We start from the raw sequence: 12486 nt of genomic DNA, 5'->3' as shown, positions 1-12486 counted from the left end.
GTCCCTGGGGGTCATCTTAGAATTCAGCCTAACACAGTGGCCTTTTTTCCTATAACCTTAATAAACTCACTCAGTAGATCTAGGAGATTTTTTAAAAAAGATTCCTCAGGATTTCTACATATATGATCATGTCATCTGCAAATACATACAGTATTACTTCTCCTTTCTAATCCTTATGTACTTTAATTCTTTTTCTTGTCATATTTCCCTGTATAGGACTCCATGTTAAATACAAGTGGTGAGAGCAGACATCCTTGCTTTGTCCTCCATTCACGGGGAAAGCAGTCAACAATACTGTATAGTGTAATTCTTAACTCTAGGCTTCCAGTAGAGCTCTGTCTCAGGTTGAGAAAGTTCTCTTCTATTCAGAGTTTGCTGAAAGTCATGAATGAATGTTGAATTTTATGTCAACTGCTTTTTCTGTATCTAATGAGATAATATTTTTCTTTTTTTAATTAGTAGTGTAAAAATTAATAAAGGGAAACCTCACTAAAGTGGGAGGCTAGAAAAAGGAGCCATACCACCCAATAGCAATTACATGAAGAACTGTCTATTACAGACCACAACAGAAGAATCATCAACAGGAAAGAATCATCAATTATAGGCCCCACCAGAAAAGATGTACACAGGATCTCCTGCCAAGAAATCCACTGCAACTCAGCCAATGAGAAACCTTGGTCAGTCATTCTCATCCTGAACTCTTGCTTTTCTCCAATGGATTTCCACTCAGAACGACCCCTCCCAACTTCCTCCTCATTCTCCATAAAATGATGTTCGTCTCTTTCGTTTGCTGGATTTGCCAATAGTTTTGCCATATCTTGCATGTCCCCAATTGGAATTCTTTGCTATTTTTGAGTAAACCCATTTTTGCTGATAAAATAAGTTTTATTTTTAAGGTTAGTAGTAGTCTGCAAAGTGTAAGTAATAAAAACGTGGTGCCTTAAAGATTTTGGATTTTAAGGGATAACCATACTGACATTCAGAAAAGGAGTACAAGGACCACCAATCACTGAATATTAGATCTGGCTGAAATCCTACATTACCACCCTACAAAGACATGTTCATCTCCAAACTGTATTCTATGAAACCTTTTAAATATGCAACTCCTGATTTTCAAAATCAGTCTACTTCAGAAAGTCTTAAACAACTTAACTGTTTTTCCTGAATTAATTTTTTTAAAGATTTTATTTATTTGACACACAGAGAGCACAAGTAGGGGGAGCAGGCAGAGGGAGAGGGAGAAGCAGGCTTCCCACTGAGCAGGGAGCCCGACGCAGGGCTTGATCCCAGGACCCTGGGATCATGACCTGAGCTGAAGGCAGATGCTTAACAACTGAGCCACCCAGGCACTCCTTCCTAAATTAATTTTAAAGGTCAATACTTCTCCTGCATCCTCTCTCAAGCATATATATGTTAACCCTTGAACAATGCAGGGGTTGGGGTGCTGATTCCTCTCCATGCAGTTAAAAATCCAAGTGTAACTTTTGATTCTCCAAAAATTTAACTACTAATAGCCTATTGTTGAAGAGAAGTCTTACCAATAATATAGTCGATTAACACATATTTTGTATATTAGATATATTATGTATTGTAAAGCTAGAGAAAATGTTATTAAGAAAATCATAAGGTAGAGAAAATACATTTACAATACTGTACTGCATTTGTTAAAAAAAAAAAATCCACATATAAGTCGACCCACGTAGTTTAAACCCCTGTTGTTCAAGAGTCAACTTTATTTATGTTAAAAACTACTTTCATGGGGAAGGAGCCAAATTAAAATCCTGTAAAATCAAAGAATGGTTCAATCAAGTTTACACTTCTTTTGTCTTTCTTATTATTTGTTATAAATCAATCTTCCCACATTTATAAAATTGTCCTATACCCTCCTACCACTCACTTGCCACTTTCCAGTAAGGATAAAGAAGTAACATGAGGAGAAAACAAAAATAAAGACATAACATCTACTTATACGGCAAGAAAAATGGTGTAAAAGTAAAATGCTCCCCTCTTGTGGCCGCTGTGTGCCTCACTCATTGTGTCTAGTCACACACTGGGGTAGTGTCCAAAGTGCTGCCATTTGTATAGAGAAGACTTGTAAAGTCAAATGGTGCATGAGTAAAGATGTGGAACGTACAGCTGCTGTTGTACCCTTCTTTTTTTTAAGGTTTTGAGAGCGAGCGAGTGTGTGCATGAGCGGAAGGGAGGGGTAGAGGGAGAGGGAGAAGCAGACTCCCTGTTGAGCATGGAGCCCAACTTGGGGCTCGATCCCAGGACCCCAAGATCATGACCTGAGCTGAAAGGCAGACATTTAACCGACTGAGCCACCCAGGCGCCCCACTACTGTTATACCTTTAGTGGATATTACGGGGACCAAATAAAAACCTAGGCCTGAGAAGGAATGGGTGAGAGACCCAAGCATGGTACCAGAATGACCAAATCAAGGAAAACAACAGAGGCTGTCCTAGAATGATCTACTTGTTGCAAACTGAAAAAAAGAAAATTGTGAGAATTTGACTTTAAAAAATTAAGATACTAATGAATCAGTACTGCTATCACTGCTCTCTAGGTTACAGTTAAAAGGTTGATTAAATGATTCTATAATTACCCCACCCCTACTGCATGACAAATTTTCAGAGCTGTATCAACGAAGTTACTTACCCGCTGTGAGGAATTAAGATTGTCTGTGTGATTAGGGAAAAGCTCAAGTGTCAGGGATGGCTGTTTCAGAATTCCAGGCATAAGATCCATATTTGAATCACTATCTTGGTCCGAGATGTTACTTTCCAATGAATCGGCTACAGGGTAAAGAAAAAAATCAATTATATTTACTACTTCTTTAAGAGAAGTGTTTAAACTAATTATGCTAATAGTCTAACCTAAGTCACTTAAGAGAAGCACTGCCTCTAGACAAAAGGTTGGTAAACTTTTTCTGTAAAGGGTCAGTAAATATTTTAGGCTTTGCTGGCTATGTAGGTCTCTACTGCATATTCTTTTTTGTACTTTATTTACAACCCTAAAAATGTAGAAAGTGTACTTGGTGGTCTGATTTTGGCCTGTGCACCACAGCGTGCCAGCTCCTGTGCTACAGGATAACTGAGGTAAGACGAGAAAATATTTTGACTTTTCAGATGCAGAATATAAGACATCTGTTATTCTCTGAATTATTTTGATTACATATTCAATCATGTAGCATGGTACCAAGTGGCACTGAGGCATTCCAAAGCTACAGAGGACCTAGTCTCTGTGACTAAGAAGTGATTTGGTTGGAGACAAGCACACAGAGAGTCAGAAAAAACAAACACAAAGACAAATCTCAAGACACAGGAGGAGGCTGAGTCAGAGCAGGAGCACAGTCAGAACTCAGAACGTTTCATGACAAGAGGTGAAGACCCAACTGTGGCAACTAAAGTACAAGGACAAGGCTCTAGCTCTGTTGGTGCAAACAGGCTGGGCTACAGACGAAGCAGGGACTCAACTCACAGAGGACAAATGGGGCCTGGCTTCTGGAATTAGGGTAGTAGATCACAGCCTTGACATGAAGGCAAATAGCTGCTAGGGATACTGACCTAGACCATGGAAGGCCCCTCCTGCCAGGGAAACAACTGGCCTGAGAATATAAGACGGGGTAGGGGGCCTAGTGTGGGAAATCAAGGGTCCCAGTACAAAGGTCAGGAGGCTGCCAAAGCAAGGGCACGAGAAAAGTCATTAGCCTAGAGATGAGACCATGACAGTGTGATGTATAGCAGCCCATCCTACAGATGGTCTCAATGAAGAAGGTGAAATTTTCCACCTACTGCCTGGTCAGGCACAAAGAAATGGACTTAATTTGCAAGAAGCAAAGGTTCTAGGCCAGATAAGACTATGGGTTCAGACTGAGAAGTAATAATCACCCCTGATTCTTTGGAAGAACAGGCTTAATTCACCACCTTTTCTAGGCTGTGAAGTTTCTCCTACTTGGTGTCAGAAGATCAGCCAGATGCTATCTTCCAATTGTAGAGAGTCTTCCAATTGTAGGATTCTCTGGGGTTTGACATAAGGCTCTCACATGGAAACAGGCAAGTAGGTGGGGGCTCATTCATAAATAGAGAAAAAATGAATAAACTGGAAAACAAGACTTCTATGTATTGATTAATTAAAGAAAGACAAAAAACAGGTTGAAGTGGGTCCCTTTCTCTACTTAAAGATTATTAAGAGAGGTTCAGTCTACCTGTCTTTAACTAGTGTCCTTAAGAAAGTTAAGAGCTAACATCCTATACCTCTGCATAATCTAAATGCTATCATGCCTTAGAAGTTAAACAATGACTTAAATGACTTCAGAATCTTTCCCAATGCAAAAATACTGCACAAACCAGTGAATACAAAAAATAGATTTTAAAACAGCACCATACAAAAAATGCTCTTACTTAAGGACTCCACAGGAGAAGGAACTACAAAAGCTATTTCAGTAAGGGCATCGGCATAATACAGCACCTTCTTCTGTCCATTGAAAATGCTAGCCCCAACATCTTCAGAGGAAATCACTTCATCTAGGAATGAGAAACACTCCATTACTGCTCCAAAAAAGTGGGAAAAATCAGTTTCATCCTGCTTCATGAAATTTTAACTGTTAATAAAATGGTAATCAACAGAAGGCACGTTTCCAGCAAGAACCAATGAGTGTATAAGAAGAATAAACCATAAATGTTCATCAAATGTCTTTACACTAACTTTAAATGATAAAATCTTAATTTCAGTTTCTGAAACTACTCTAAATTAGGCCACTTCTGATTAGCAGAGACTTGAACTCATCTGTATGAGGCAGATTACAGTTTTTTGGGAAGAGGTAATAATCCAAAGGAAGATGACCACCACAGACCTCTGAAAGGAGTTAGGGCAGGTGTCTGTGTGTTTTATACTCTTGCTTTCAAGGCATTTCTGTCCCTGGTGTCTCTCTACTTCTCCTCAGCTCTGCTTCTGCTCTACTTTCCTCAATGGTCAGTGACAGAACATAAAATGTACAGGCATTTTGAGTAATAGTATCTGCTCTGAGCCAGCAAGAATGAATTAACAAAAGTAACATTCCTGACAGCTAGTATAGTTCTCAATTAAAACGAACATAATGCCTTACCAATAATACATAAAAGACCAACAAACCTGACAAAAAACTGGGAAGAGGAAATGAACAAGTAGTCCTGACTCAGGAGAGAAATAAAAATATGAAAAAATGCTGAAACTCAATCATTTCTCAGCTAACAGATTGGAAGATACCTAATGTGGGTGAGGATGTGGCAAACAGAAGTTTAAATCAGAGGTTAACAAACTTTCTCTGTAAAGGATCAGATTAGTAAATAAGGCTTTGTAGGCCAAATGGTCTCTGCCACAACGACTCAAATATGAAAGCACTGTAGCATGAAAGCCGTCATAAACAATACATAAACAGGTGTGGCTGAGTTCCAATAAAACTTTATTTGCAAAAACAGGGAGCACTGTAGTTTGCCAACTCCTGGTTTAGACAGTGGGAAGACACATTGCGTCTACTGTAGTAGACACTTTGCTTACTGCCCCAACACCCACTCTGTCTTCCCCCACTCTGTAGCAGGTGTGACCCGTGTGGAATTGACCCTTCATACCAGCTGTACCTTGTCTATAGCTCTCTACCAGGGTCATTCCATCTATCTCGCCATGGCAACAGGTCTGGAGTGGCCAAATCACTGCGTATCTCAGGACCTGGATGTAGGGAGGTTCTGAGACACAGCTAATCTCTCCTCTTCAGGCTAGGGTTGGTATGTGAATGTAAAGCCTGGTACGGCCTTTTTGTACTATGAGAGAAGCCAGGCTAGGAACAAAGTCAATATACGAACAGCAGAGCTAAAGGAAAATTGCTGAGCAAGAGAATGGGGTGCTGATCAAATGACAACAAAAATGTATACTAACCTCTGGAATTTTCATTTACATCAGACAATAAATGACCCTTAAAATATAAGCCAGTTTGGGTCAAGTTTTCTGTTACTGCAACCATAAGCATCCAATGATATTTTTATCTAATTGAAAAATGTGTACATCCTTTATCAATTTACTTATAGGAATTAAATATACTCAAGCATATATTAAAGGATATGTGGAAATTAAAATTAGAGTATATCCCTAAATACTTCGATTCAAACTTGACTGAAATTAGAAAAAATGACAGGTCACAAGTCACCATGGTATTCAGTGGGAAACCCCGAGAGAGTACAATCTTGCTGACAGAGCAACTCTGATAATTCAAAGCACTAGATACAGGTATCACCCACTTCAGAGATAATATTAACTCTTCAGTGACTTCAGGAGCCCTCAGAACAAAGAGCATTAGCCAGGTAGTGCAAAGGTCTTAAATTTAAATTTATACTTGCTCTGGTACTTATTATCATGATTATAGTTCCTCAAGAAGATTTGTAGATACAGGCATGAATCTCTCCAAGATAGCTGTTTACTACAAAGGTTTCTATATAATATCCCAAGAATGTGGGGCACCTGGGTGGCTCAGTTGTTAAGCATCTGCCTTTGGCTCAGGTCATGATCCCAGGGTCCCGAGACTGAGCTCCGCATTGGGCTCCCTGCTCAGCGGGAGGCCTGCTTCTCCCTTTCCCACTTCCCTTGCTTGTGTTCCCTCTCTCGCTGTGTCTCTCTCTATCAAATAAATAAATAAAATCTTAAAAAAAAAAAATCCCAAGAATGTAACCTTTAATTATAGCCACAAAGTCTATAAAACACACCTGTTAATAGAAAACTATATTGGACAAAATATACGTTAGCAAACATAAATCTCAATTTATTATAATACTCTTATAGAAAACAGAATTTGTTCACTCACAATATAAAAGGGAACTTATTAGCCTTATGTTATTTAAGCCATGAATTTTATATTAACTAACTTTATCTGTCTATAATTTTTTCCCCCATTTATACAGAAGACATCTGAAAGAATATACAAACTAGTGTTAAGTGGCCTCTTCTAAGGACTCGAATTAGGGGAAGAAAACTTTTCTTTAATATACTTAATGGTTTGTTTGTTTCTTTGTAAAATAAGACTACAAACTTATAGTAAAGAGGGAGATATCAAGAACAACAAAACAAGAAAAAACAATGACCATTATGAGTTTTACCTTGTTCAGGTCCTTCACCATCGTCGCAACTGTTAATAGACCAACTGGTGGAAACATGCCCAGTCCAACCAGGGTGTCTGCCCACATCTACTGACCAGCCAAGGGAAAGCAAAAATTCTAGGAAATGTGGCTGAACATTTCTGGAAGATTCCACATTCTTTAAAATCTGAAATACATACCAATCATCAGCTATAATGGAGGAAACAAAAGAGCATATCAAAATAAATCTCCATAAAAATTAGTTAGCTTTGAAGTATCTGACAAATTAAGTCTAAGCTCAGAATAAACTTGGGAATACATTCCTATAGTTAAAAATGATGCTTCTAGTTAGACAGATTTGGGTTCAAATCCTGGCTGGGCCTTGGGAAAGTTTCTGAACCTCACTGTTTCAGTGTCTTCAACTCTAAAGTAGGGATAATAATGATGTTTGTGAAGATTAAGTGAGATAATGCAAGTAAAGCCTTTAGCTTCCTCTCTAGCAAAAACAATTACTAAACTAGACGTGTTTACTAAAAGCAAATTAAAACTGCTATGTCCCCGTCTTCACAGACTTTACTGTCTGGTTAGTGAGATACATTACACAGGTATGTGATTATTTTATTACACATCATGACAAAGGATATAAAAAGTACAAATCTATTAAAAATTCAATAAAGATTAGGTATAATAAGCGAGAAAACATCCTCCTCTTAGTCCAAAGAAGAGAATGCAGCCATTCCAGAAAAAAATAAAGTGACCAGAAGGTTCTCCCCTCTTAACTAAATACCAGATTTAATACCTGGGCTTTTCACTGGCCTTGAAAAGTCCCTAAACCCATGGTTCTCATGGGGGTGATTTCCCCTCTAGGGGGCAACTGGAATGTCTGAAGACATTTTGTCATCACAATTTGTGGGGTACTACTGGTGTCTAGTGAGTAGAGGCCAAAGATGCTGCTAAATGTCCTATTTATAGGACAGCTCCCATAACAAAGAATTATCTAGGCTAAAATAGCAATAGCACTGCTGTTGAAAACCCTATGCTAAGGGAAGGAAAATGAGAAATCCTCTACAAATTATAAATGAAAAGGGGGGAATATATCAAAATCACCAAAGGAATATTTTTTCTTGAACATTTCATTAAACTTTTTATTCAATAATAATTATAAAACATTTATTTAACTTTTATTTAATTTTGCATTATTTCCTTTGTGAGAATAAATGACTAAAATATTAAGTGATTTACCTGATCTATAGTTCTTAATCTAAGATCATTCAACTTATAATTTAATATCTGCAGTAGAATATTAAAAGTATGCAGTATGCACGACATCTATAAAACACATAAACAAATCATACAACACGAAAGCAAAGAGTATAAGGATCACCTGACACTGAACACAGCAATAGATATCACTGTTGATAGCACTCAAAATCAGCATACAGAGATTTGAGGCATTCTTGAATTCAGAGAGGGGTGAGCTGACACTGATTCTATAGGACCAGGGAAACATAAATCTGCCACCTGGGCAATTTCTTAAACATGAGATTCTCTTAGACCACTGCAGACCTTCTACACAGCATCAGCAGAAGAAGGATCCTGGAATCACTATTTTTAAAACTCTCCAATTGACAGTGACAGAGTTGGTCCACAAGTCACAGATGTGGTTCATCAATACTAATCTATGTCAAGACCATACAGAGGCCTGATCAAATCAAAATATGGGATGTTCCCTCTATTACCTGTCAATCCACTGGGCGAAAATTGCCAGGCCATCATGTCTTAAATACTTCTCGTTAAAAGTACACCTATGTAGTTCACCCACAGCCCTTCACAGTCCTATAAGTGTCAGGAACCTGATTGACAGCCACTTCCAGTTTTCTTTCAATTAAAATTTTTATTCAGAAGTGGAAGTTTTAAATAAACAATTTCTGAAAAGTCAGTCAAGACACAATAGATGAGTCAAATTCAACCTGCTGGCCACTGGCTGGCAGCTAGAAATTAATCTAAAGCTACCCTGCAGCTAGGGAAGGTAGGGCTCAGACATTCTATAGGAGGCTGCAAAGACTGCAATGCTCTAATCACTCTCAGTTCCTAGAAAGCTAAGGAAACTGAATTAGTTTAAGAGCTACCTCAACAGTTTGTGTCTTCTTTCACAGGAAGGAGAAAAATGGCCCTATTATTGTTATATGAATGAACCATGCATGAGAATTCTTCCAAACAAATCCTCAACCCCTGCAATCAACCCCATTCTGGGGTTCTTTCAAAAACGTGGACTCCACTAGTCTCACCTCCAGCTATCATAAGCGCACATTCTCCCAAGCTCCAAAGTATACTGGACTCCAGTGAATTTTGTGAAGATGGAATTCTCTCTTACCTTCAGGGCCATTACACATGCTACGACTTTGTTAGTAACAACCTGTTTCTACCTTTTTACCTACTCCCAATGTAACCACAGATTATCAGCTAAAATATCTTTTTCTACTAACCTTCTCAAAACGAGATTAGGTTTTCCTGTTGATGGCTACTATAACATGCTTCTAATTAGCACATTTTACTATGGTTGCTTATTTAGTCATCTGTCTTCCCCTTTAGACAGTAGTTCTGGGACTCAGATACCTTGTAGATCTGATCTGATCTCAGATACCTTGTAGTTCACCACTGTAACCCTGGCACCTGATAGTGGACACTTAATAAATATTTATTGAATCAACAGCATGAGATGAGAAGAACTTTCTCATAAAGCAATCTCATTTTCTAGCAGTTCACCAATTATTTGAAATAGTGCTTCTAATAGAAATATTTTGTGACTTTGATAAATTTTTTAAGGTATGATCAGTTTGATTAGCTAACAGTGTTATAAGGGTTACAGTAAAATTCCAATATCATGTAGTCATAGTGCCCTACACATCTAATACTGTATTTGATAAATCTTCCTTTGGTCCTTTCCTAGTCAAAAGTTGGTAACTGCCTGCCTATTCCATGTTTCAACTATTCATTTCCAATAGACACTTCAAATCTCTTGTCATTTACTCTCAGTTTTCCCATTATCCCTCATCTTATATCTTTCTTCATCCTTCTACTCTCTTTGATACATGCACCAACTTAAGTCTTCTTTAACCTAAGTTTTACTTAAGCCTTCCACTTCTGTCTTTTACATTATTTCTGGGTGTTCTTTTCCCCGCCGTACGCTATGCATGCCTCAACTGAAATTACTTGCTTGTGAAATTACCTGGAAGGTGAGCTCCTCGAGAGGAAAGACTGTTACTCACTTCTATACCCAGGCACGGTGAGCCACACAGAAGATGTTCAGTAAACACCTGTTGCTGTTTTTCATCTTCTTAAGCAACTGAGCCTAGCTTTAGCTTTTTGTGGTTAACCTTCCGTATTTCAGTTTCTTTTGTCCTATCAACCTGAATTCTTCAAGGGGAAGAAAGACACACTATGGCTCCTCTCTAAATCACGTTCGAGCGTCAAAAGACTTAGGACTCTGGGCATCACAATTTTCATTAATTTCATTCTGAACTGGTTCACAATTCTTTAAGCATCAAGTATAACCTCCCTCCTATTACGGATAAACACAAGCCAAGTAAAACTTTTTAACACTTATAGCATAAAAAATTATCCCCAAAATTCAGAAATCTTACCTCCTGGTTTGTTTTCTGACCTGGTTTCATATAGAAAATAAAAACTGTGTCAAAGGGGCGACATGGCAAGAGATCCAGATACCCAATGTCATCAAAAAATCCAGGTATCGTGGAGTCAAGTGCAATAAGGTGAGGAGGTAGGCGACTATTTGCAGGCTCCTACCACCAAAGGAAGAAAGGAGAAATTATCATCTCTTTTCACTATTCTAATTATAAAAGCAATACTTGCTCATGGTTTAATAAATATTAAGTAAAAAAATTATAAAGTGGCAGGAATAAGCACAACCATTATCCTGAACTAGAAAAGCTATTTAACATTCTTGTATACTTCCTTTCAATTGCTTTTTTTGTCAAAGACAATGGAGATCATACTATATATATAATTTTGGATCCTATTTTCTCTGTAATATATCACGCTTTCTAGAAAAAAATAAAAAATTTCATGGGGGGAGCCTGGGTGACTCAGTCGGTTAAGTAGCCGACTCGATTTTGGCTCTGGTCATGATCTCAGGATTGTGAGATTGAGCCCCACATTGGGCTCAATGTTGGAGCCTGCTTGAGATTCTTTCTCTCCCTCTCCCTATGCCCCTCCACCCACTTGTGTGAGCTCAGAGTAATGTTCATACTCTCCATCACCAACTCACTTTTCTACAACACAGAACATTTTCCATTGATGTGCTGAAATCCAAAACCAACAATGTTGCCCCTGCTTTCCTAAAAAGTTAACCTTTGTCCTTTAACCAAGTAGCTACTAGGGAGTGAGGGCAGGGGACAACTTGTGCAATGAGCAACTTCTTGCCTAGCACATGTCAGTTGTGCTTTTCAAAACAAAGAGGCCTTAGTACAAACCCCAAATCCGCCTCAGGCAAGCTATTTCACATTTCTGAGCCTGTTTCCACATCTGTAAAATAGGGATAGTATCATTTTCTTTGTAAAACTGTTTTAAGGATAATGGAATTAAGAATAATGGCAGTAGGGGTGCCTGGGTGGCTCAGTCGGTTAAGCATCTGCCTTCAGCTCAGGTCATAATCTCAGGGTCCTGGGATCGAGCCCCATATCGGGCTCCCTGCTCAGTGAGGAGTCTGCTTCTTCCTCTCCCTCTGTACCTCCCCACATTTTAAACTTTTTTTGTGCTTTTTCAAATAAATAAAATATTAAAAAAAAAAAAAGAATAATGGCAATATCTGGGCCCTGGCTGGTTCAGTCAGTAGAGTGTGCGACACTTGATCTCAGGGTTGTGAGTTCAAGCCCCATCCTGGGTGAGGAGCCTACTTAAAAAAAAAAAAAAAGAATGGCAATATTTACCTTCCAGGTTGGCTGGCTGTGCACTAAGTATTGCATGAAGCGTCTCACACAGTCTCACACAGCCACAGTGAGGTGGGTACTTTTATCGTCTCCATTTCAGATGAGGAGCTAAGACTTGGAGACATCGGGCAACTGCCCAAGATCACACAGCTGGCAAGCACTGGTGCCAGGACATAAACTCAGCCAGTCTGATCTTAAAACCTGCACAACATAAGAAGTTCTCCGCTCACAAATACTTGTTACTTTTTAAAAGTGGCATTAAAGAGCAGAGCTCATTGTAGCTTGTACCTTCAGTCATAAATGCTGATAGGAGATTTTTTTTTTTTTTTTAAAGATTTTATTTATTTGCGAGAGAGAGAATGAGAGACAGAGAGCACGAGAGGGAGGAGGGTCAGAGGGAGAAGCAGACTCCCTGCCGAGCAGGGAGCCCGATG

The 12486-nt window shown here is 38.7% G+C and overlaps 1 protein-coding gene across 1 annotated transcript in view; it reads right to left on the bottom strand.

Annotated features, from left to right (window-relative positions):
- Window positions 1-12486, bottom strand: part of RALGAPB (Ral GTPase activating protein non-catalytic subunit beta) — a 90646-nt gene that overhangs the window by 10579 nt on the left and 67581 nt on the right. Inside the window, exons 23-26 of the mRNA XM_021688941.1 lie at window positions 10748-10906; window positions 7125-7290; window positions 4404-4526; window positions 2659-2795 (exon numbers count right to left, since the gene is read on the bottom strand). Coding sequence (XP_021544616.1) covers window positions 2659-2795; window positions 4404-4526; window positions 7125-7290; window positions 10748-10906 — 585 coding nt within the window. The remainder of the gene's footprint in view (window positions 1-2658; window positions 2796-4403; window positions 4527-7124; window positions 7291-10747; window positions 10907-12486) is intronic.

Source organism: Neomonachus schauinslandi, chromosome 10, assembly GCF_002201575.2.
Source record: "Neomonachus schauinslandi chromosome 10, ASM220157v2, whole genome shotgun sequence".
Lineage (NCBI taxonomy): Eukaryota > Metazoa > Chordata > Mammalia > Carnivora > Phocidae > Neomonachus > Neomonachus schauinslandi.
This window is presented reverse-complemented; position numbering and strand designations above follow the sequence as displayed.